General features: G+C 38.4%; 1 protein-coding gene across 2 annotated transcripts in view; it reads right to left on the bottom strand.

The window, feature by feature from the left end:
- The window catches only part of LOC143732392 (septin-2), a 39,894-nt gene that overhangs the window by 10,588 nt on the left and 1,598 nt on the right, over nt 1-27,708 (bottom strand). For both annotated transcript variants that reach the window (XM_077223414.1, XM_077223413.1), the window contains exons 2-7: nt 21,557-21,601; nt 20,668-20,767; nt 20,502-20,588; nt 15,604-15,727; nt 12,205-12,339; nt 11,088-11,205 (exon numbers count right to left, since the gene is read on the bottom strand). In XM_077223414.1, the coding sequence (XP_077079529.1) occupies nt 11,088-11,205; nt 12,205-12,339; nt 15,604-15,727; nt 20,502-20,588; nt 20,668-20,767; nt 21,557-21,583 (591 nt within the window). In that variant the 5' untranslated portion in view covers nt 21,584-21,601. The remainder of the gene's footprint in view (nt 1-11,087; nt 11,206-12,204; nt 12,340-15,603; nt 15,728-20,501; nt 20,589-20,667; nt 20,768-21,556; nt 21,602-27,708) is intronic.

The raw sequence follows: 27,708 nt of genomic DNA, 5'->3' as shown, positions 1-27,708 counted from the left end.
CAAAGGAAATTAGAGATAGCCCTACTTTTGTTTAATTTAAGAAACATCTTAAAAGATGGCTGAATAACAATCAAAAATGTAATCATTTGGTATGAAGGTAGAATTTGATAGGGAGTTTCATTTATATATTTATGATAAGCACTTTGGGATGTCTACGCACAGACATTTATGTGCTTTGAATGGATATTGCAATGAATTCTCTATATGGTATAGGAACTTTTTTATTTATTTGTTCATTTTTTTTTATTTTTTTTTTGGTTTTTAGCCCTATATGTGTTTTGTTGATATGTATATTGTTTGTTTGTTTTTTGGTTTGTATTTGTCTATGTTTGGGACTACGGATGGAAATTAGCATTGTGCTAAATCCGGCGTATTTACTTTCAACTTTTATTGTACGTTCATGAATATGCATTGTCCCATATAAAAAAAAAATATAAAAAAAATAAAAAAAAAATAAAAGGTGACTTGGCTTTTAAATTCGTCTCAGGTACTTGAACCTTTTCAATCAGGTTTTACAACTTATCACAGTACTGAAAATGCTTTGTTAAAAGTGATGAATGATTTGTTACTTGCGGTTGATTCTGGTGAATTTTTTATTTTACTGAATTTTTGATTTTATCTGAGCGCCGCTTTTGACACAGTAAATGACAATATCCTTCAGTCATGAAACGGAAGTTGAGATTGTCCTTTTTTCCTTATTGTGATGTATATCCGAGTGAAACGGCTTCTGAAATTAGAAAAAAAATGTAGGGTGGGGCTTGATTTCGTCCTCCGGGAATTGGATCGTTGGAGGTTGGGCGTTGCTAACAAAATGGAGGCAGATTTGAATGCCTGTTTACAGTCAGTTTTGGAGGATTTCTCTCCACCGGACTCACCACCGTTACCCTCCCATGAAGCATTTTTAATTGAGGAACCCGACGATGAGAACGAGGACGAGCAGCCAAATTTTCCGGAAGGAGATCAACCCATATTTATATGAGCCTCCCGCGAACCAAGATGAGGCGACTGATAGTCACGCCCTCTAGTAACAGATTTTGACCGGAAGAGAAGAGAAGTACTGAGGGGGGAGGGAAGGGTAACGTATTTGATTAAAGATTAGTTTAGTTCTAAAGTGCTCAGATAAATCATTTATAATAAACACTACAATATTACTTTTAAAAATATGAATGGTAAAATTAGATTTCATGACGACTTGACGAAAAACTGGTTTGAGTCATATCTTATATATAATACATTCTCTCAGTGGCTACTGGACAGTTTCTCTCATCATCTGCTTTTCTCTCCTGTGGGGTTCCTCAAAGGTCCATTACTCTTTAATCTGTACATGCTTCCACTCAGTATTATAATTAGGAAATATAAACTTTCTTTTCATTTCTATGTCGATGATTCTCAGCTTCACCTTCCATTAAAATCCATGTTCACTGACCACAGTGCTGTACCTGGGACAAAGCAAAATACTCATAAAATCACATTCAAATTTTATATCATTACAACAAATGGCAAATAATTTCCTCCAGCTTAACAATGTGAAACCTGAGGAGATTATCTTTGGTCCCTCCGAAACCTGAAACTATTAGGCTAGTTACTTAGACAATCTCACTCCATATGTCAAGTCACATGCAAAAAATGTAGATGTTATCTTTGACTCTGAGCTTTGTCTTGAAAAACAAATTAGCTCAGTTGTTAAAAACAACTAATTTCAATTGAGAATCATTTCTAGACTTAAATCGACACTTTGCTTTCAAGACTTGGATAAAGTTATTCATGCCACAGCCGGACTATTATAATACTTTATATCATGGTCTTCCTCAATCTACATTGGCACATTAACAGATGGTTCAGAATGCAGCAGCTAGACTGTTAACTAGTGCAAAAAAATAAGAAGAAGAATAAAAAAAGTGCTCATATTACTCCAATTATAGCTCTCCTTCCCTGATTCCTGTCTTTTTTAGAATAAAATTCTAAATTTTGCTGATCGTTTTTAAAGCTCTTAACGGACAATCCAATCTTACATCTTTGATCTTATTTATTTGAACTCAGCTCAGTCCCTCAGATCTGCCAAAAAAGCTCTCCTACATGTCCCACAGTCCCGATTTAAATCGACAGGTGAAAGGATTTGCAGTTGCTGCTTCACGGTTATGGAATCAGTTGCCATCTGACATTAAGAGTGCTCCTCCTATTTATGTTTTTGAATTTATACTTAAGACACATCTTTACTCTTTAGCCTTTTCTGATTATTAATTTGAATTATTAATTATGGATTAGTAACTGTTATCTTTGATTTTTACTCTATTTAATTTGATATTTTATTGTATTTCATGATTGTTTTGTACAGCACTTTGGTCAGTGTAAGCTGAATTTAAATGTTCTCTATACATTTTTTTTACTTGCTTTTACTTTTACTTGAATGATGCACAAATTTACACTATTAAACGATTTTAATGCACGGCATGGAGAAAAAGAACTGGCCGACACGAAGCATAGATTAGTGTACAAGTATTAGTCTGCGCTTTATTATTGTTAACTAATTAACTAACTTAACTAAATTTAAAAAAAAAATTTATTTAACTTAAAGCTGCAAAAACATTTTTAAATATTAGATTCAAAATGAATATTTGAAATGTATCAAAACACATAACAAAATTACAAAAATGTATTTATCTTTAAAAATAAAAGCTAATTCAACATTAAATAAAAGCTGTAATATAATACTAAAATAACACTGGTGTACAGTACATTGACCAATATTAAAATAAAAGTACAAAAAGCAATTCTTTCATGACTACAGTTTTACATGACCAAAAGGGTTGAAATTATAGATCCAACCTTTTTTAAGTGTGCTGACAGTTAATGTTAGCATCCAAAAGCAGGACAAGCTGTCAGCATGCTAAAATCCTCTTTGAGAAGTAGCGTCTTCATCCCCTACTAAAAAAAATAAACCTATAATAAATAAAACAAATAATGTCCTAAACAAAACATCGAGAACCTTTCACACACTGGCACAATGATAAAAGTTTTTTCCCTTTATACGGAAACGAGGATTTTCCACAATCTATTGCCAGCATGAGAATCTTGAAGCAAGTTATCGGCGCAGGCTTCAACACAATCATTAGCTCCCCCTGTCTTTCTCTGAGGCTAAATGTGTTTGGATTGGCAGAGGCACCTGGAGTCTGGCCTGGAACAATGGCACGGGAGTTTCTCCACATGGCTCCGAACTGAAAAGGGAAGTGAGTTTCATCTATTATGCTTGTAATTTGTTTGTCATAGGATGCATTATGAGTCGTGACCATGTGTTTGCGGAGCAAGACTATTTGAGGGTACGAGTGGGCGAAGTTTGTGTGGGCTGGATGTTGGAGTTGGTCTCTTCAGCCATGTGCTCAAATCAAGCTGCATGTACATGGTCAACCTATTCTGATTTTCGGGCACAGATCAGATCTGGTCGCATGCATGTATAAAGAAAAACGCATGCACTACTGTTTAAAAGTTTGGGGTCTAAAGGCTTGTTTACACAAGGGATGATAACAATGATGATAACGACAAAGTAGGGGTGTAATGGTACACAGCAGTAAGGCTTTGGTACGTACCTCGGTTTTGGGGTCATGGTTCGACATGAGTTCGGTACAACAGGAAATAGCAACAAACCCCAATATTTTAAACAGACAGTAGTGCAAGATACAGTTTGTTCCAACTAGCAAGGGGGGCGTTTAGTCGGCCTCATGTAGTTGGTCCAGTACAGCCTCCTTTAGTGTATCGAGCACGAAGCAGTAAACTGAATGCAAAGTTCAATATTACGCTTTTTCCAAGAAACCACAGAAAGATGAGCAAGAAGGAGAAAAAGTGTATATTGCCCACATATGAGCTTACTTCACCGTTCCACGAGGAGACAGCGAGTGAAGCGGCACCTGAGGCTTCCCATTTCCAGGCATATTTCATCTCTGGACTGTAGTCGTGAGAAAAAGCAATGCCAAATGATTTTGTCTCATTATAACAGCGGAAACAACAATACTCTATTAATTTATGGTCATACAGATAAGAGTAAGACATTCGAAACTGGAAAGGGTGTATTTTTATAAAAAATCTGAATGTGTTAAATATTGCATCTGTAAATATTAGCACTTAAACATGGATCTGGCACTCTGGGAACCCGTTGGGAGTGCCAGAAAATGCTTTGAATGTAAAGGAAAATAGTGCACTAGGTCACAAACAAAATGACCTGATTACAGCAGAATCTCTAAATGACACAATCTTAATAACCCAATTATTTGTAACCAAACATTTGTACAACTAAAAAAGCTTGTAAACATTTGGTCACTTGCACAAAAATAGGAGCCACAAACAGGACAGGCACTATATAAGAACATAACACATCAAAATAAGTTAAATATAGTTTTCTTGTCTACAGACCAATTATTATGAGATTATACTTCAGGGAGCAAAACAGTAGTTTCTCACTGTCAAGTTTCAGCATGAATAAGCACCTTGAATCCAACCACTCCCTACAGTTTTTACACGGTTTAAAACAGTCACTTTTAACACAAAAACACGTTGTTTATCATGCAGATTCTACTTAGTGGTCTAAAATGACACAACTCAGCACTATGAACAATTATGAAATACTGTAAAAATCACTATTCAGCAGTAAAGCATGTCAAACTGAAAAGTTCTTAACTGTGATCCCTTGTCTCGGGATAAAACCGCTGGCTACCTGCGGCTTGTGAAGGCCTTTCATTCGTACAAAAACACACAGGGGTTTTATATAATTCTGAAAGAAACTCAACAGGACTGACCAATTACTTGGACCTGTTTGTGTGTTGGTACCAGGGCTAATGTTAATCCGGCGTCTGTGAAACAGCGGGATGCGAGGAGACGCTCACCCCAGCAAATTCCAGTCAGGGATGAGTGTGTGTGAATATGTGTGTGTGTTTATGTGGAGGCCTTCGGGAACCAGATGCTACAATTAAAGTACGAACAGCAGAATTTAAGCTGATTGTAACTTCTTGCTGAAGACATCTTAGTATTTCATTATAAGCATCACATTTTGGTATTCCAAAGAAGAGAGATGCTCTTTAAAGAAACAATTTATATTTAATTACCTTCATGTATTTCTAAACCTGTGTGACAATTTAGAAGAATCATACTGGTCATTGAGGCTTTCAAGCTTTAAATGGACACAAAAGCACCATGAAAATAGTATAACAGTAGTCCACATGATTTTGTGCGCAATATTTCAAGTCAGACAGAAATGTAAGCCAAATGTAAGGTCAAAGCGTATGTGAACGTTGCTGGATATTTATTGTTTTATATGGGCTGCGTAAGCTGCAATTCCAGGATACAATCATTCTGCTTGAGAACATACATAAATATCCACACCCTCATTTAAGGGAGGAATGTGGACACGGACAAACCCAAACCATGAGATATTCACAGTTTTAACTTGTGCATTTGATGAAGACATGATATCAAGATCAGATGAATGAAAAGACTGGAAAGCTTTGAAAACAAAGTGACCTCACTGGTCTAACACATCACGAATAACAGTTTCCTACAACATACAGTAAACAACACGTTTAACACCAAAGCCCTATGCTTAATGACCACACGGCCACAAAAACATAAACATACAGTGTGGTCAGAAAATCTGACAACATTGAAAAGCATATACATGGTATATATACACATTTCATCTTTAAATTTTACATTTATATATATATATATATATATATATATATATATATATATATATATATATATATATATATATATACACTCCCGTTCAAAAGTTTGGGGTCGGTAAGATTTTTAATGTTTTTAAAAGAAGTCTCTTCTGCTCACCAAGGCTGCATTTATTTGATTAAAAATGCAAAACAAACCCAGTAATATTGTGAAATATTATATCAATGTATTTCAATGTAAAACAGCTGTTTTCTATGTGAATAAATAGTAAAGTGTAATTTATTCCTGTGATCAAAGCTGAATTTTCAGCATCATTACTCCAGTCTTCAGTGTCACGTGATCCTTCATAAATCATTCTAAAATGATTATTTGATGCTCAAGGAACATTTATGATTATTATCACAGTTGAACAGTTGTGCTGCTTCATATTTTTATATAAACCGTGATACATTTTTTTCAGGATTATTATAAAAGTCTTTACTGTTGCTTTTGATCAATTTAATGCGTCCTTTCTGAAGAAAAGTATTAATTACCTTAAAAATAAAAAAATCATATTGACCCCAAACATTTGAATGGTGAACGGTAGTGTATATATATAATATGCACAAGTATATGCTTCCACTGATGCACAAGATGCTCTTTTGAACATCTCAAATCATGATCATGTAGTTGCCCGGGAAAAAGAGACACACCAAAGTCATTCTCAAATTTTCACTCAAATTGCACTGCTGATAGTATAATTTGAAATGAAACTATGCGTGTTCAATAATAACAATAGATGCATTTTCACAAGTGCTCTCAGACTTTTTGACCCCACTGTGTTTTAAAAACAAGGCTGGTAACGTTTGGAAACCACAAAATCTTGCACAACGCTCGTTGGTGCTTTCGTGCATTTCCCACATTGAGCCAACCGAGAGGACAAAGAGAGGAAAGCTTTGACAGTTTGGAGACTGAGATATGAGCGTGGTGGGGATCGCAGCATGGCAAACATCAACAATAACATTCAAATTCACATAAACACAACAATGCAACCCACCAAGCGCACCTACAATCTGACCCTTGGGAATCGCATGCAACTCAACTGAACAAATCTCCTCCCCGAAGTACGTCAGTTCGGTCACAAAGGCTTTCCTTCTCGTACGGACAAGATCTACTGCTGGTGTTTCCATACTAGTAGCTCTTCGGCATATATCACTGCTATGGCAGGAAACGAGAGCTACCTAAACGTCCCTCGAGTACTTTATAGGTTTCAGGGTTTTATGACCTCACTCCCAGCCTCTGATAAGAGTCCTGCACAACGCTGACCCGGCTTTCCCTGCCAATCGGCCTGACACATTACAGGAAAGCCATATTGTTCTACACAAGCTGCTTCCCCCTTTCATGATGGTGCGAGAAAGATCGGGGAGAGGGGTGGCAGTCCTGTGAGAGAATGAGAGCAAAGCTATCACGGTGAGAAAGTGAGGGTGAAAATGAAACATAAATATCAGTCAGGCCGCAAAGACACAATGGGCCATTCGTCATTCTTACGGCAGGGGCACCTTTACCGGTTGCGACAACATCATGAAATTGATCGGGAAATGTTGACTTGCGCTTCCACATAATTCAGAACTGATTATTGGAAGTTGCGTCCAAGAGTCTTCTTGGGAAAAGAAAAGGCAGACAGAAATCTGAAGGGAGTGTTCATACTTTCCAAATAATCACTGATGTAAGAAAAATGACTCAAGCATTTGTGGAGGTACCAACGAAAAGAACAAGCATTAAACTTCCTCCAATTCATTCTCTTTAACATTCAGATTTGATGGGGCAATTTCCTAAAATTAAGTTTTAAACAATCAAAGTTTCAAGTAGTCATGGGTTTCTCAGCAACAGAAACAACAGTAGTTAGTTCACATAAAGCTTAAAAGAAAAGTCTGATTTGATGAATAAACATTAAGGCGAGACACTACAGGTGAATAGGGTAAAAATTTTAACGTACAGATATCACCATGAAACTTTACCAGTTGATTACTCGTATGAATAGGAGAAAAAAATCTTTTGCAAGTTTTCTGTGCGGGTAGAACGACAGGACCAGTCCGCCTCAACTCGAGCCAGTCCGGGCTCCTCGTCCGTGATAGGTGGGTCTTCTGATTTGGCTGATGGAGGAACAGGCCGCGGCTGCTGCCGCTTCTGCAGAAGACCTGGCTGTCACGGACGAGGAGCCCGCACTGGCTCGAGTTGAGGCGGACTGGTCCTGTCGTTCTACCCGCTCGTGTCGGCGATCCGACACTTCGCTGTATTGCGGCTCTTAAAGATAGCCACGAACATCGGATTTGAGCAGAAGACTTTCAAAATCATCTTTTCTTGCATAACATGTTTATTTCCTTCAATCATTGTCATAACTTCCCATCTGGCTCCACAGCGCTTGTTAGCTTAGCTTCCAAACAAGATGGTGGATATTGTCCCACCCACTGATCTGTAATAGGTCTGTAGCGTGAGTGGGTCCCTCCCCCTGAATAAATGATGAGCTAGTGTTTGTAGTCTCTACACTTTTCAATGAAATGTGACTTCCTGCTTATTATGACGCAAAATGACAATTTTTACGTCATAATAAGCAGGAAGTAAACCACTTAAATCCTTATTTCTCCCATCTCGGGGAAAAATAAAGGAAAAATCCACGATCATTATAATATATGACTGGGTTTCTAACAATACAAAGCTTAATGCAAATGGGTGAAGTGTCCCTTTAAAATGGGAGTGAATGGTAACTTGTTTTTTGAAAAGCCCAAAAAAAGCACGCGCATCCATCCATGATAAAAGTAATCAATACGGCATAAAGTAATCCATAAAGTAATAAAAGCCTTATGAAGGGAAGAGCAGCGATTTTGTAAGAAAAATATCCATATTTATAACTTAATTTATAACTTAATCACTGGCTCCCGGTTACTTAATTCCTGAATATATATATATATATATATATATATTTTTTTTTTTTGTGAAGTAAGAAAGTTAAATGTGTGAGGATGAGTAAATGATGACAGAATTTTTCATTCTTGATGAATACCTCTTAAAAAAACAAAACACGGATTGGTAAACACAGCAATGTGGGAATGTTTACGAAAATGACTTTTGAAATTACCTTCAGGAAGAGAAAACTGGCATCTGAGGAGCAGGCGAATAACAGGAACTACTATAAATACAAGCATTCAGTGTCCAAAGCGATGTCTAAATATGGGCCAGCATAAGCAATGAAGCCCTGTGACTTCCTGTGTGTTGTGAGCCATCCAGGAAGTACATTTAATTAAGAGTGATAGAAAACATTAGTTTTCTTCTGCTTTAACTATTTCTATTTTACATCACTACACATCTCAAACCGAAGATCGCACATTTGTGCTCCACACGTCATGAGAACACACACATTGACATCTGTTTGGGTCATTTAGATTAAAATGGCTGACATTGGCTAATCTTTCCTGCAACTTAGATGGACGTACATGCAGTGATTGCAGGATGTGGACAGGATTCATAGTCTCTAATCTAAATCTGTCTCTAACCGGACCATTTTCTGTAATGAGTCAATGTTTACACACACAAAAGACGATGACAGAGGTCAATTGGGACATTTAATCAGAAACGGCCTAAACTCAAGATTAGTCAGAACATAAACAAGAAGAGATCAGTGATTACTGTGTCTTTTTTCTGTTCTTTTAATGCTAGTGAAAGTAATTGATCAGCAGGTGTCTGAGGGTTTAACAGTTGTTTAGGTTAGTGTAAGTGGATGGGTTGTTGATTTGTGGGGGATGGAGGACAAATTCTTTCACTACTGTTTTGTTATGGTTCTTTTGTCATGCAAAATCTAACGATGTGCAACATGTTAAGATACAGGAATAGACAGAAGACTTCAGTGTTTTAAAACATAATGACTGTATAGATTAGCACATGTTTCTTCTATACACATACACACTAACCTCAGATTAACAGAATTAGGGCTGAGGAAACTAGCTAACAAAGTCACAAATTAATCAACCACTTTTGCCGGAAAAAATTTAAGTTTACATAAAAAAATATATATATTTTCTTCAGAATGCTATGAAACTGACTCTTTGCTAAGTGAACACTAAAAATTGTGGACATGATAAGAAAAGGCTAAAAAAAGTCACGTTAACTCTTCGCGGTCCACTAAATCCATCTTCTAAAACTAGAAACCATCATTTATATTCACTACCATTCAAACGTTTGGGGTTATAAAGAAATTCATATACTTTATTCGGCAAGGACATATTCAAATGATCAAAAGTGACAGTAAAGGCATTCATAATGTTAAAACAGATTCTCGTTTCAAATAAATGCTGTAGCATAAATCAAGCAGCTTTACTGTTTTAATGAGTGTTAATAAGATTGTTTCTCAGTATATTGGAATTATTTCCGAAGAATCATGTGACACTGAAGACTAAAGTAATGATGCTGAAAATGAATCTTTGCATCACAAGAATAACTTACATTTAAAAATATATTAATATAGGCAACAGTTGCCTTAAATATTTCACAATATTACTGTTTTTACTGTATTTTTAATCAAATAAATGCAGTCTTGGTAAGTAGAAGAGACTTCACATTAAAAAAAATCTTACTGACCTCAACATTTTGAATGGTAGTGTGCGTGTGTATATAATATAATATAATATAATATAATCACTTAAACAACAATGTAGGCTTCACATTTGTGCTGTTAAACCCTCTAAAAATTTGTTTTTGTTTCTACAAATGGAGGGACGAGTTTAATAACTTTTAAGAGGCAGCGTATGATTCAAACACTGCTAAAATAAACCTCCACCACTACGTTCATTATCATAATTGTGCTCAAAGCAGCAGCAGAAATGCTGAACAAGCTCCAGTGCTCGTGTTGATCTGCACAAGCTTCCTGTGGGATTACAGATTACGTCCCAATGAAGTCGAGCCAGATACACACCACATAATCACCGTCCTACTTAACCTGCGGAGCACATCAGCAGGAAGACATGGAGCATGCAGGTCGGCACACACCTGACCTCGCTTCGGACACAATCCAGAGTGTGTGTGATTCTGTGTGTCTTAAAGGGAAACATCTGCAGAGAGCACAAGGAGGCCACTATTGTCCATGGAGAACCGTGCACTACAGCACATACATGGTCAGTGTGTCTTTTTACATACTTGTGTCCACGCCAGACTGCCAGGAATGTCACAATGCATGAACATGAACACATGCATATCCTACACCCTATGACTGATCACTAAAACATTCAGTGAACCAGTCAAAATTATGTTTCTTATTATCTTAAAAAGCACAAATCTACACCACAAAGAAGCTCAAATATACTATTTGTTGTTAGTTTTGCAACTAGTCCTGGATCACATGATCAGTTGTACTTGTTCTAGAGAGAAAAGACTTGACCCCTTACCCTTCTCTTGAGGCGCTCTCTCTCTCTCAGCGTGAGCGTGTCGGCTTTGGCAATTACAGGAACAATGTTGACCTTGCTGTGGATCGCCTTCATAAACTCAACATCTAGAGGCTTCAGGCTGGTAAAAAAAAAAAATCAAGCACACAGTAGCACAAATCACATACACAGCCATTCAAATGTTTAGGGTCAACTTTTACTAAGCAAGGATACATTAAAGTGATCAAAATTTATAGTGAAGACATTTATAATGTTACAAAAGATTTCTATTTCAAATCAATGCTGTTCTTTTGACATTTCTATTCATCAAAGATTATATTCCACAAAAATATGACGCAACACAACTGTTTTTAGTAATTGATAATAATCAGTAATGTTTCTTGAGGAGCAAATCATCATATTAGAATGATTTCTGAAGGATCATGTGACACTAAAGACTGGAGAAATTATGCTGAAAAATCAGCTTTGATCACAGGAATAAATTTCATTTTAAAATATATTCAAATAAAAAACAGTTACTTAAACAGAATATTTCACAATATTATGGTTTTTACTGTATTTTTGATCTAATAAAATGCTAATAAAATGCAAAAACATTAAAACAATTTTTCTCATATGAGAAAACATGAGAAATAATCAGAGTAAAGATATGTTTGTACCAAACATGAATTATCCCAATAACAGGAATGGAAACAAAACAATGCATCTACCATTAAAATTAATCCTGAAATGATGCAATAGGCAAATATTTGTCGGCAATTCAATAAATGTTTATCCGGGACTGTTGAAGATTTGAGTTTGAACAGCTTTGATGTGAATATGTACTTTTTTGTTGGGGTTTCATGTGACCTAAGAATTTTCTCAGAAGCTGCTGAAAACGCTTAGTCTGAATAGCATGTATGTAAATATTCATCTGAGGTTTTTTTTTGTATGACAATTCACATCATATTTGAACAATGTAAAATTCAATTGTGATTTTTGTTGGTGATTCATGTTGCTTTGATGCATCACTCTGGCTGTAAACAGGCCTTAATTTAGGGCTAAAGCTAAGCCACTTTCTGCAGGAATCAAATGTTTTATTGACTGATGAAGAAAGGCAGAACATGTGCAGGTGCTTTACCCATGTCCAAACGGAGAGATGAAGTAAAAGCAGCAGTGTACTCTGTTGTCAACGATGTGTCTGCGGTTCAGTCCGCTCTCATCGTGCAGGTATCGCTCAAACTGATTATCGATATACTGGATGATCGTCTTAAAGCTGTTGAAGAGAATAAAGCAGAGAGCAGAAAATGAGCTAAAGTAAATACTCAGCTTGTGATTCTATTAAACAAGCGCATTAAACAAACATCAGGTATGGATCTCAGCAGAATAAAACCACAATCTAATCGCAGGATAGGAAGACGCATTTTAGAAACGGTGAACAACCACTTAGTCAAAATAAAGCTTATCAAAATGCTCCACAACATCATGTTTACAGGTTCTTGCTCAGCAATGACGCACCACATGCACCAGTGTAATTTTACATACTTATCGTAAAACTAATCCATATGAATTGAGCGGTTTAGTCCAAATTTTCTGAAGAGACTCGATCACTTTACATGATGAACATATTGAATTTAGGCTTTAATTCACAAATAAAAATTGATCAGCAAACATAAACAAAAGCTCAACCGAACCTGCTTGACGGGCAAGAACAAAGCTCAAACGTGCTGCGTAACACAAGAATGAACCTCATTGGTTCTTGCTGAAGCTCAAACGTGCTGCGTAACACGAGAAAGAACCTGATTGGTTCTTGCTGAAGCTCAAACGGGCTGCGTAACACGAGAAAGAACCTCATTGGTTCTTGCTGAAGCTCAAACGTGCTGCGTAACACAAGAATGAACCTCATTGGTTCTTGCAGAAGCTCAAACGTACTGCGTAACGAGAATGAACCTCATTGGTTCTTGCAGAAGCTCAAACGTGCTGCGTAACGAGAATGAACCTCATTGGTTCTTGCAGAAGCTCAAACGTGCTGCGTAACACAAGAATGAACCTCATTGGTTCTTGCAGAAGCTCAAACGTGCTGCGTAACGAGAATGAACCTCATTGGTTCTTGCAGAAGCTCAAACGTGCTGCGTAACACGAGAATGAACTTCTTTGGTTCTTGTAGAAGCTCAAACGTGCTTCGTAACACAAGAATGAACCTCATTGGTTCTTGCTGAAGCTCAAACGTGCTGCGTAACACAAGAATGAACCTCATTGGTTCTTGCTGAAGCTCAAACGTGATCCGTAACACAAGAATGAACCTCATTGGTTCTTGCTGAAGCTCAAACGTGTGCGTAACACAAGAATGAACCTCATTGGTTCTTGCTGAAGCTCAAACGTGCCGCGTAACACAAGAATGAACCTCATTGGTTCTTGCTGAAGCTCAAACGTGATGCGTAACACAAGAATGAACCTCATTGGTTCTTGCTGAAGCTCAAACGTGTGCGTAACACAAGAATGAACCTCATTGGTTCTTGCTGAAGCTCAAACGTGCCGCGTAACACAAGAATGAACCTCATTGGTTCTTGCTGAAGCTCAAACGTGCCGCGTAACACAAGAATGAACCTCATTGGTTCTCGCACCTCAAGCGAACATACTAGAGCCATATCAGCATTTACTATATCAGATGTGTGCATTGATTAATGTTTATATATCTGAATAAAAGCCTAAATTCAATTTGTTCATCATATAAAGTGATCAGGTCTCTTCAGAAAATTTAGACTAAACCGTTCAATTCACATGGATTTACGATCTCTTTATAAACATTTTGAAGTGGTAGTTGCGTAGCTGTCAATGAAGAGACAAAAACCTCTCAGATTTAATTTAAAATATCTTCATTTGCGTTCAGAAGATCAACAAAAGACTTACGGGTTTGGAACGACATGAGAATGAGTAATTAAGTTAAAATAAATAAAGATGAGAAATTTCAACTAGCTGAAATAAAATAAGTTTTCATATTTAATTGTGTTTCAGTTCACATTTATTTTAAATAACAAAAATAATTGTATGGTTTTAATTTAAGTTTTAGTTGACATGTACCAACTCTCAGTTCTCACCACCAGATTCCCTTTTGCTCTAAAGTCTCCAGACTTATCTAAACAGCACACACTAAACCACTTCTGCGTCTGACGCAGATATGATCACTGCACTTCACTTTTCTAGATCTCAACCTTGAGACCGCAGCCTTATCGAGAGGTGGAAGGAGGAAACATCACATGATAATATAGGTAGGTAATGTGGATGGCATATTTTCATTAACAGCATTAGAAGTCTGTGAGTAAGAGATGGGGAGGATATTGTTCTTTCAAACAGGACGTTCCCAGCATTCCTCAGCAAGGCTCAATGACCAATATACAAAAACAAGGCAACAGCTGCCGATAATCCACAATCAAGTGCGATAAAGTAAATAGTGTCTGCTATGCAGATACATAGACACATAACACTGAGTATTAAGTTAATAATCAGTTCAGTCTTCCAATCAGGGGGTCATAGTTATATGCAAGGTCTAATTTTATGGTAGATATCTGTAATAACACACACATTTTTATGCACAACAACCGCAGCACTATTCCAAGTGCACAAACATGTCAAGAGTGACACACATTACATAAACTTTATGTTTTAGAAATAAATAAATAAGTAGGGATGGGTCAAGATCTGCATCTAGGTGAGATCAACTATTTTCAGCATGAGCACTAATTTGCATGCTGTGCTTTAGCTGTTAGACAGTTTGCACTCAAAAAAACATCTCTACGTACAGTACATCATTTGAGGCACTTGGAATATCACATGAATTTCGTATGTTTTTAACATGTTATCACATAGATTTCACATGGGAACGCTTTCAAAACCACGTTATCCATGTGCAAAGTATGTGTTTCACATGACAACTTCATTTTGTCAAATTGTCTTAAATGTGCTTGCGAATTTTATTTTCACAATAAAAAGGTGCTAAATTATTTGGTTATATAGTATAATGACATTCAGAAGTGTGATTTAAGTGTTGAAATAATAAGAAATGTGTCAGATCCAAAAAGTATCTTGAACAATTATATAAAGCAATGCAGAATCAGTGTAGCAACAAGATACAAATGTCATTCAAATATGTGACAGCATGTATTTACAGCATGTGTTCTGTGCTTCGCAAATATCCAGTTATTATCCACCACCAATAATTTATGGTACAGGGAAAATGATAATGCATGGAGAACGTCAAACTTAGAAGTAAATATATGGCTAGGAAGAAAGAAATTTCACCTTCCACACCCATTGATATTGGCTGATCTCTACCAAAATGTTTCTTACCACATGCACACATTCAGAAATCTAAATGAGGACATACCAGAAATGTTTATAGGTTTTTCAATTATAATGACTAAAAAATTTATGTTTGAATCGTTTTTATAAGTGAAGATGTCCCCAGATGACTCCAAAGGGAGGTTTGGTCAGATTTTGCTGACTTCTCGGGATAAATTTAGCCGAGTAAACACACACTGACCAGTCCTGGCTGTTGATGGCGTCTCCATATCCAGGCGTGTCCACTACAGTCAGTCGGAGCTTCACTCCCCTCTCCTCGATTTCCACAGTGGACGCCTCAATCTGAACAGTGCGCTCGATCTTCTCTACAAGCACAACAAAACCCCAATCAGAACCAAAACAGAACAAAAGATGTGCATAAACATTTGAGGGGGCACATCGAGACAAATCACATTAAAGCGGCACTATGCAGGATGTCTGTTTTTGTCAAACAGTGATCCCTAGAGTCGCTGTAGAGTACTTGTATTTAACGTTACTGTCGTAGAGCGTATCTGCACACACGGCCTCTGCACTTCATAATAATAAAGTAGCCTACCGCGTTAGGCTTACCTGAGCCTAAATGCCAGATGACACCAATAAAGTGTATCATGTACGTCGCATTATTTCGCAGGGCTCTCAAGTTTTGAAGACAGGCCAGAGTGACATCCAGCCGACAGATACATTTTTGTCATTGGTTGTTGCGTTAAATCTTACCCAGATACAATAGTGCTATTTTTTGATTGGCTATTGTGTAGCTCTACGAACAACACCAGAGGAGACGCGCTTGATTCCTGCCGGTTCCACAGTGAGAGCGGCGCGGCCAGAGTTTTGGCATATTAAATATATTACAAATAGTTTTTCAGTCTGAGAAATACAATGTGTGGCGGGAGAGCGTGACAAAACACCGAAATGAGTGACTGTCACGCTCAATGCGTGACACTTGAGAGCCCTGATTTCGTAACAATGTCCGTTATGATGTTGATTATTTCAATTTATCATAATAGTTTGCAAATTGCGCTCATTTACACCATTTACAACATGTAGGCTTATTTATGTCCTGATAATTATGTGAGATATTGACAACTGTTCTCATGATAATCGCCGGAATCAACTTTAACAGTGAAAGACTGAGCGAGTGGGACTCTTGTCCGGTTCCTCGTGCTGTCAGATTCTCGTTACCTTTTTCTAGACTCTTCCGATCGCGCTTTCTTCGTTTTTTTCGCCATTCTGAAAACGCAGGTCCGATGTTTACTCGTGTCTGACTCCTCGCTCGGTCAGTCTGCCATTTCCTCTTTCTCTGTTCCTCCGACAATGCTTTTCTAGCTTTCTGCTTCTTATATGCCAGCTTTGCCATGGGACGATAGTTGTTCTTATGGCTAGCCGTATCCTGGATGGGGGCTTGTACGCGTGCAGTGCCGTAAAGGGGTGGGGGGACTGGTATTCTCATTTCTAACAATTGGAAATACTCAACTCTCTCCTTTCTATGCAATAACAACTCATTTGAATATCACGCTATTACACTTACAACTCCCTTTAAGATCGAGATTGTAGTCATTTATCGCCCCCCAGGTCAACTGGGAAGCTTTGTTGAGGAGCTGGATGTGCTGCTGTCCTCTTTCCCTGAGGACGGCACTCCACTTGTAGTCTTTGGCGATTTCAACATTCATCTAGAGAAGCCGTATGCTACAGATTTCATCTCTCTCCTAGCCTCATTCGATCTCAATCGGCTCATCACCACAGGTACTCACAAGTCAGGCAACCAACTGGACCTGGTCTACACACGCAACTGCATCACAGACAACATTTTGGTGAAACCTCTCCATGTTTCAGATCATTTCCTCATTACTTTCAATCTACAACTCACTATCCACACTCCACCAACTCCCCTACCAGTTACCTTCAGACGAAACCTGCGCTCACTTTCTCCCTCCCGTCTTTCCTCTGCTGTGTCATCTTCTCTTCCCTCACCCTCACAATTCTCATCTCTAGATGTGAATACCGCAACGGATACTTTATGCTCCACATTAACTTCTTCTTTAGAAACTATCTGCCCTCTCTCCTCCAGGCCAGCACGCGCTACCCCCTCTAACCCCTGGTTATCTGAGGTTCTTCGGGAACACCGGACTAAACTCAGGGCAATGGAGAGGAAATGGCGCAAATCAAAAGATACATCTGGCCTGAGTATGTACCAATCTCTGCTCTCTTCCTTTTCTGCTGATGTTCACGCCACAAAATCTTCATATTTCCATAACAAGATCAACTCCGCCTCTAACACACGAACACTTTTCAAGACATTCAACTCTCTCCTCTGTCCACCTCCACCACCACCCACCTCCTCGCTAACTGCTGATGATTTTGCTAACTTCTTCACTAACAAAACAACAACCATTAGCAGTCAGTTCTCTCCTCCACACACACAGGAGCCTAGTCCAACCTCTCCCACAGCCAATAACCTTCCTTCTTCCTTCTCTCCTCTAACCGAGGAAGAAGTATCTAAACTTCTCGACCGAGACCGCATTACTTTCAGTCACAGAAGCCCTGCGGATCGCTAAAGCTGCTTCCAAATCATCAGTTCTCATTCTCCTAGACCTTTCTGCTGCCTTCGACACTGTGAATCATCAGATCCTTCTGTCCACCCTCTCATCACTGGGCATCACTGGATCTTCCCTCCACTGGTTTGAGTCCTATCTCACAGGTAGGTCATTCAGGGTCGCATGGAGAGGCGAGGTATCCAAAGCACATCGACTGACCACAGGGGTTCCCCAGGGGTCAGTCCTTGGACCCCTCCTCTTCTCCATTTACACCACATTACTGGGACCCATCATACAGGCACATGGTTTCTCTTACCATTGCTATGCTGATGACACCCAGCTCTACCTCTCATTTCAACCAGACGATCCCACAGTAGCTGCACGTATCTCTAGCTGTCTGGCGGACATCTCGGCATGGATGAAGGAACATCACCTGCAGCTCAATCTGGCAAAGACTGAGCTTCTCGTTCTCCCTGCCAATCCGTCTCTACACCACGACTTCACTATCCAGTTATACTCATCCTCAATCACCCCATCAAGGTCAGTCAGAAATCTTGGAGTAATCTTTGATGACCAGCTAACCTTCACAGACCACATTTCAAAGACAGCTCGATCATGCAGGTTTGCAATGCACAACATCACGAAGATCAGGCCTTTCCTAACTGAGCATGCAACACAACTTCTTGTCCAGGCCCTGGTTATTTCTAGGCTTGATTACTGCAATGCTCTTCTAGCTGGTCTTCCATCATGTGCAACTAAACCCTTACAATTGATCCAGAATGCTGCTGCTCGTCTTGTCTTCAACGAGCCCAAAAGGGCCCACGTCACTCCGCTGTTCATCTCCCTGCATTGGCTACCACTCGCTGCTCGAATCAAGTTCAAGGCGCTGACACTTGCTTACAGATTGTCCACCGGCTCAGCTCCCTCCTACTTTCACTCGCTCCTACGGGTCTACATCCCTACCAGAAGCCTACGATCGGCCAAGGAGCGACGGCTCGTGGTGCCTTCACAGCGAGGCACAAAATCACTGTCCAGAACATTCTCATTCACGGTTCCATGCTGGTGGAATGACCTACCCACCCTCGTCCGTAATGCAGAATCCCTGACAGCATTCAAAAGACAACTGAAAACTCATCTCTTCCGTGAGCACTTAACATAAAAAACAAATAATTTAAAAAAAAATAAAACCTTTTTCTTGAAATCTTCGCTTGGCTGGTTTATGCTACTCTGAGCAATGTTTGAACTTTGTATTCTGAGCACTTCTTGCGTTGTTTTTGCCTCTCCACGATGACTCGCTTGGTTTAATCCTCAAATGTAAGTCGCTTTGGATAAAAGCGTCTGCTAAATGACTAAATGTAAATGTAAATGTAAATGTAAAGCAATTTGTTACCTTGCGAGACCTGATATCACACGATACTTCCTAACACTGAGGCCGGAGGCCCGCTGGCCCAAAGTTGCAAGGGCGGTTTTGCGGCTGACAGGCACCAGGGGGGTGCGAGGCGACCACCATTCAACACGAAATCAGTAATATAAACATTACAATGACTCCAAAGCTGTTCGGTTAAGGTAAAAAAGTTTCTTAGTTCTGCTTTAAACATCATGATTTATTAGCCCTGGGCTACAGACGGGATTATTTTCTTGAAAACAACCTTATTCTCTACAGAGCTTTAATAGAGAAAGTGCTCAACAGAGGGATTTGAAGGGATTTTATGTCTATTGAGCATCTTTATATCCATTGAGCATCTAAATCAGAAATGTTTTGCATTCCACTGTGAGTGCCAGCATGATGAAAAGAATATTTCTTTCTACAAAGAAGCATTTGCACACTTAAAAAATTCTTAAAATTATAACAAAATATCACATTATAAACTATATATTAAAAAAAATAGACAAAAACAAAACAAAAATCCTAAAATGTAACTAAAATTTGTCTAAAGTTTATTTTTTTCTGCAGGTCTAACATTTAACATTTGATAACAAAATGTACCAACACTATTAGTCAAAGTTGTTGTCAAAATAGTGGAGACTTATGACACGGCTAGACAGTTATCTGAATATAATAGCCCAATGACATATTGAGTAATCACTGAACTAATAACCCCATGACTTGGTAGATCTAAATTTGCTTTGCTAGAAACATAGAAAGGAGGTGGATGCTGAATTTGCACAAATGTAGAACCAATCATATTAGAGAAAAATGGTGTGATGATGATGAGCAATATGTCATGTGCAAATGTAAGTAACAATGGTAAAAATAACCACAATACTCAGCAAATAACCGGAATAATGAAAATAGCTTTTAAACGGGAGTGAAGAGTCACTGTCACATGCTTTTTGGGCCAAAATAAAGTTCATCTACAGAGGATTTCTTATGACTGCTAGGGATTATTTCGGCCTTCGACACAATATCCTGTAGAGTTAATAAAGACCTCAGGGGACCTGTGTGTGTGTGTGTGTGTGTGTGTGTGTGTGTGTGTGTGTGTGTGTGTGTGTGTGTGTGTGTGTGTGTGTGTGTGTGTGTGTGTGTGTGTGTGTGTGTGTGTGTGTGTGTGTGTGTGTGTGTGTTTACCTGCTGCTCCAGGTATATGGCGCTCTGGGTAGAGGTCAGTCAGGAAGAGGCTGTTGATGAGGGTTGATTTACCAAGACCAGACTCTCCTAAGATAACAAATAATAACACTCAGTTACATCCAGCACAGTGTGTGTCTGAATCTATGTCTGTGTTTATGTCACGCACCTACAACCATCAGTGTAAACTCAAAGCCTTTCTTCACGGACTTCCTGTGCACCTGATTGGGCAGGTTGGCAAATCCCACATATCCTGCAGCATCAGGAAACTAGAAACACACATCAGAACTGTTACACCGATGAACAAGTTTAATACATACACATGTAATACTTAAATGTAAAGCATGTTGATTTATTCAGCTCCAAAAGGAATTGAAAATTAAAGTATAACAACAGTAATTGCAAAAACAATAATAATTTTCCCAAACAGTCCCTTAACCTTCCATTGACCAAGAAAACTGACAGTCCATTGGTGGGACTAAACTCAGTCCATTGGTGGGACTAAACTCAGTCCATTGGTGGGACTAAACTCAGTCCATTGGTGGGACTAAACTCAGTCCATTGGTTGGACTAAACTCAGTCCATTGGTGGGACTAAACTCAGTCCATTGGTGGGACTAAACTCAGTCCATTGGTGGGACTAAACTCAGTCCTTTGGTGGGACTAAACTCAGTCCAAGTCCATTGGTGGGACTAAACTCAGTCCATTGGTGGGACTAAACTCAGTCCATTGCTGGGACTAAACTCACTACATTGGTGGGACTAAACTCACTACATTGGTGGGACTAAACTCAGTCCATTGGTTGGACTAAACTCAGTCCATTGGTGGGACTAAACTCAGTCCATTGGTGGGACTAAACTCAGTCCATTGGTGGAGTCAGATGTTGAAATGTCGGGCCACTCAAACAAGAGATCAATGTTTTGAAAGCACGGCAGAGTAAAAGCAACTGTTCAGGATATCATCCTACAAGTAACTCTGTCAATAAATGGAGACATTAGGAACTATCCAAAACAATTACACACTTCAGCCTTTAAACAAGAGTAGAGGTGTCCATCTTACCTTTCCTTTTTCTCCAGACTGCGACATGGCGTTCCTGCCTGACAACTAGACAAAGAAAAAAAACATTAAAAGAAATTAATCAAAGGTCTTTTGGAAGTCTTGGTAGATTTCTCTTGAACTCGCTGTTTAGGAAAAGACATCATAATAAGAGATTAGTGGCCAATTTATATGAGTTTTGAAAGACACATTGAAAGATACATTGAAAGAATGTATCTTGACAATATAACGGTAAAAATGTTTATTAATAATAATACTTAATAAAACTGACAAAAATGTACTGAACACTTAAAATCACACACAACATTTACTAAAAAAAGAAAAGAAAAAAGAAACCTTCCTAAAAAATTCTAAACAGAACTCAAGGCTTCGGTGTCACATGATCCTTTAGAAATCGATTAGATGCTCAAGAAACATTGATTCTGATTATCAATGTTGAGAACAGTGCTTAATATTTTTGTGGAAACCGTGGTACATTGTTTTTGAGGATTCTTTGATGAATAGAAAGATCAAAGGAGCAGCATTTGTTGGAAATAGAAATCTTTTGTAACATTATAAATGTCTTTACCGCCACTTTTGATCAATTTAAAGGGTTAGTTCACCCAAAAATAAAAATTATGTCATCAATGACTCACCCTCATGTCGCTCCAAGCCCGTAAGACCTCCGTTCATCTTCGGAACACAGTTTAAGATATTTTAGATTCAGTCCGAGAGCTTTTTGTCCTTCCATTGAAAATCTATGTACGGTATACTGTCCTTGTCCAGAAATGCAATAAAGACATCATCAAAGTAGTCCACGTGACCTCAGGGGGTTAGTAAAAATTTTTTGAAGCATCGAAAATACATTTTGTTCCAAAAATAACAAAAACGACGAATTTATTCAGCTTTGTATTCTCTTCCGGTTCTGTTGTCAATCCGCTTTCATGAGTCCGCTAACGTAAGACGAGCTGACGTGTTATCTGGTGCGCCCGAGCTTCGTTTACAGTCTGAGGGAGACGCACACTGTAAACAAAACAATCTTTGCAAACATGTCTAAGGATTTCGACACAGGGGAAGACTTGCATTTTTTTTAACCAGACATATTTATTTGAACCCGAATACACGGACGCACCAGATAACACGTCAGCAGTGTCTTACGTCAGCAGCGTCACTGTCCTCGTGAACACGGATTGACAACAGAACCGGAAGAGAATACAATGCTGAATAAAGTCGTCGTTTTTGTTATTTTTGGAACAAAATGTATTTTCGATGCTTCAAAAAATTCTAACTAACCCCCTGAGGTCACGTGGACTACTTTGATGATGTCTTTATTGCCTTTCTGGACAAGGACAGTATACCATACATAGATTTTCAATGGAGGGACAGAAAGCTCTCGGACTAAATCTAAAATATCTTAAACTGTGTTCCGAAGATGAACGGAGGTCTTACGGGCTTGGAACGACATGAGGGTGAGTCATTAATGACATAATTTTCATTTTTGGGTGAACTAACCCTTTAATGTATCATTGCAGAAGAAGTATTAATACATTTTTTTACATTTTAAATTACCTCAAATTTTTAAATGACAGTAAATAAATAAATACTGGTATGGTCACTAATATATCTTGCATCTTAAATGTAATAGATGGCCTATGTAATTCCAGGCAATTGAAACATTCACATTTAAATGGTGGATGCTGCACATTGGTGGTTGAGGAGATTCCTCCTTCCATGTAAAGCGCTTTGAGCATCCAGAAAAGCGCTATTTAAATGTAACAAATTATTGTTATTAAATGGAAGCACTGTCAATTGAAGCTCTCCATAAATCTGATCTTCTTTCACACACTGTACCAGATCTGCACAGGTTTGGCCTAATAATAATGATGGGGAAAAAACTATTCTGGAGAAGCTGGTAGTGCGTGAGTGTGTTAGACATGAAGAGGAGAGTGAGGGATGACGACAGGGAGGGAACAATACTGTTTATCTTTCATCTTCCTGGAAATGCTTTCCTACATTTCCACCACTCCCAATAAATGAGGGCTCTCTCTCTCTCACACACACACACACACTTTATGTGTGTGCTTTATGAGGTTTAGGTGAAAGTGTGTTTGATTCGGAGACAGCCGTTCTGAAAGTCTTCACAGTGAAGGCCAAACAGCTGTAATACTGACAGATCGAGTTTTTCATTTTTATGAGTGTTTCTACTCCCAAGACAGAGAAAATCAGCTTTGCATCAGAAGAATAAATTATATTTTAAATTGTAATAATATTTCACACTATTCAATTTTTTACTGTATTTTTGATTAGCCTTGGTGAGCATAATAGACTTCTTTTAAAAACATTTAAAAAAATAATACCGATGCCAACTTTTTGAATGGTAGTGTATTTGTTCACTACCATTGAGGGCGAGCAAGACGGCTATATTATGCCCTTTTACAAATTATAGATTTTGTTTTTGGTCCCTACTTGAACTGTTTTTTTCCCAGATTTTTGAATTGCAGCAGCTCCCTCTCTTCCCAGTCTGCCAGAAAAGCTCTGTTTTGTTCCTGAATCTTTAAAGCCCCTTCTTCCCGGAGAAACTCAATGAGCTCAGATTGGTCGGCTGGACCCGTGTGTTGTGATTGGTCAACCGCTTCGAGCGGGTTTGGGAAATGTCTCGCCCCTTACCATAACCATGAGCTTCAACACTAATAACTAAATCAACCAGGCCCCGGCCCTTTATTTTGCAAAAGCCTTGGGTGGGAATTATTTAAATGAGGAATATTGTGACATGTTTGTTCCTGGAAGAAAACTCAAGACTACAATAGAGGCGTTTCAGGGAGTTCAGAAACACTGACACTGATATAGAGAATTACTCACTTTGAAGTGACTTTGTGCTTAGTAACTCTGTTTGCAGTGCTTTTTAATGTTGAACAGGGAAAAAAGCTTAATGTGACCCATCATGCTGTGAAATGTCATGAATATCTAAACACTTTACACAATGTTTAAATTTGTTTAAATTTTGTTCTAACGTAATATACACAAAATAAGTACAAAACATGAATAAAAGCCTAACAGCTGTGAGTTCTTCATTTTTATGATCATGAGTGTTTCTACTCCCAAAGCAAGAAAAATCAAGAGTCAAAGTGTTTCTCTGGAATGCATGAAAACTAATTTAGGATAAATGTCAGATTGTGGGCGTAACGGTGCTGCCTTTATAATGAAGGACATTGCGATTCCCATTTTATCACACACATACACTCTGGGAGGTCTTGTTATTGCTGGCTGGGAATTATGGGAAGGATAAACCAGTCTCAGATTAATCAAGTGGGCTCATTATCACCACAGTGATTTCAGAAAGCAGCTTTTTGCATTAACATAAATTAAACTCCAAAACCAAGAAAAGATTTAACAAACACACCAGCTTTCAACTCTCCCTCACCCTCAGACATGAGCACAGGGTGACCAGACTTAAGAGATTTGACATTTTTACCATAAAATGGTTTTGAGGTTCTTAACAGAATTCCTGATGGAGCTTAGCAGATCGTAAGCTCGTGAGACATGTGACTCAAACGCCACATATACAGTCAGATCAGAAAGCTGATGGATGGCTCGCCGGTCATAACCGAACTACCGTTCAAAGCAGCACTTGAGTTTATGAGTGAAACGTGCCGCCTCACGACCCCCGGCGTTATTCACTTCACCTCTGAAGATGGCGTATTTGATGGATGATTTTCAAGACAAAGGGCGGAATCGCTTTCAAACACTGACGGAAATAACACATACAGGACAGGAATTGAGAGCAAGGGAAGATACGTGATAAAAGGAAGAAAGAAGAGGGGTGAAAGGTTAAAGATGTAATTTAAGAGAAGAAAAGTCCTTTAAATGACAGGGACACATAAAGCCAAGATAGCAGAGACAATCTTCAGTTTCTACTACATATTAGCGGAGGAAAACTGTTTACTATACCGCAGATTATCAGCCAGAGGTGTGTTTCTCAAAATAAACTATGATTGCAAGTTCTGTCATTCCCAATCAAGTACAAAAACGATGCTTTAGGGAAACACACCGTTGAAATAGACTGATTTCAAGATTATTGGCCAATACCTGTGCCTGATTAGCCGATAAACAGAAGTGTGTCAATCCACCTAGTGACAGTATCCAATGCAATTATGAATAGAAAATTCAGTAGATATAAATATTTAGTGATTAACTTTTGAATTTTCTATTCAACAAAGAATCCTGAAAAACAATCAGTTTCCACAAAAATATGAAGCATTGTTTTCAACATTAATGATAATCAGAAATGTTTCTTGAGCGGAAAATCATCATATTAGAAGGATTTCTGAAGGATCATGTGACACTGAAGACTGGAGTAATGATGCTGAAAATTTAGCTTTGATCACAGGAATAAATTACATTTCAAAACATATTCAAATATAAAGCAGATATTATAAATTGTAATACTATTTCACTGTTTTTGCTTCATTTTGATCAAATAAAAACAGCCTTGTTACAGTAAACAAGCTGTAAACACCTACTATATAAGGAGTACATAAGGAATCAAATGACATTTGCGCAATAAAAAAGAAAATTAACAGTTAACAGTCTATTATAATAAAGAGGAGATCATTTAGAAACTCATCTTGTTTACTTGTCACATGTCTTGCCAAAAGCCAAAATCCTGCTTATTATAAATTGGGGATTTCCTTTCAGACCACTTCTATTTAGGTTCAAGGTTATTTTAACAAAACACGAGCCAAAAGATATAATTTTGATGAATACAAGCTGCCTGAAGTTTTTGTTTTTCACTGAAACAACATATGACTTTCACTGAAACAACAAAAATTACATTCAAATACTGTCTTATAATTGCCCCCCGAGACCCTACAAAAAGTGTTTTGGATTAGCGTTTGGATTTTGTTTTAGCATCATCACTAATAGTTCTTAAAAAGGAAAGTTCACCCAAAAATTAAAATTCTGTCATTATTTACTCGCCCTCATGTCGTTCCAACCCTGTAAGAATTTCGTTCATCTTCAGAACAAAAATGAAGATATTTTTAATGAAATCTGAGCGATTACTGTCCCTCCATTGACAGCTACGCAACTACAAATTTGACGCTTTAAAACGTTCATAAAGATATCGTAAAACTAATCGGTTTAGTCCAAATTTTCTGAAGATATGTGATCGCTTTATATAATGAACAGATTGAATTTAGGCTTTTATTCACATTTAAAGGAGATCTCCGGGCAATTTTTAAGTTAATCTTGATCGTTAGACCTTTGTGAGTACTGACTATAGAAAAAAAAACGAACCGGATTGGTGATTGCTACGCGGAGCTGCGACCGCGAATGCCCAGAGCTCCCACCCAGCTAAAACGGCAGCTATGGGGGCATGGACATAAAGCGCGATTTTGAACCTCTTAACAGACACAAAATGCAATTAAAATGTCTGTCCAACATGAACAGGGACCCTACATGTGAACAAGATGCGTTTAGCAACTTAGCCATTGTTTCAACTCACCTAAATAGTCTTTTAGACGGCAAGCTGTAGTCTCGCGCTGCAGTCCCATGCTGTAGCCGGAAAAGGTAAACAATGTCCAGGTGGGAGGAGCGTTGATCATGTGCGACGAGTTATGATCAGAGTTGCTTACAAGTGAAGAAGAAATGGTTCGTGTTTGTGCCTTTCCGAATTGTGGCAACAGAATGCGAAAATATAAGAGCTTCAATTTTCATCGTCTTCCTTTCCATGACCTCGAGATTCTGCAGTTGTGGCTAGTTGTACTTCAACTTGATGAGCAAACTCCCGTAGAAGTACTACGCACTAAAGATTACCGCATTTGCAGTGAACACTTTGACAAGGATGACTACACACACTCAACACAGCGGGGCCGTTTGAAGAAAAATGACATTCCATGTACGAAGACTCGTCGCACATGATCAACGCTCCTCCCACCTGGACATTGTTTACCTTTTCCGGCTACAGCACGGGACTGCAGCGCGAGACTACAGCTTGCCGTCTAAAAGACTATTTAGGTGAGTTGAAACAATGGCTAAGTTGCTAAACGCATCTTGTTCACATGTAGGGTCCCTGTTCATGTTGGACAGACATTTTAATTGCATTTTGTGTCTGTTAAGAGGCTCAAAAACGCTCTTTATGTCCATGCCCCCATAGCTGCTGTTTTAGCTGGGTGGGA

The sequence above is a fragment of the Siphateles boraxobius genome, unplaced genomic scaffold (assembly GCF_051911475.1).
Source record: "Siphateles boraxobius isolate OS27281-9 unplaced genomic scaffold, OSU_SipBor_1 9, whole genome shotgun sequence".
NCBI lineage: Eukaryota > Metazoa > Chordata > Actinopteri > Cypriniformes > Leuciscidae > Siphateles > Siphateles boraxobius.
The sequence above is the reverse complement of the archived record's forward strand: the minus strand, read 5'-3'. Positions and strand labels throughout refer to the sequence as shown.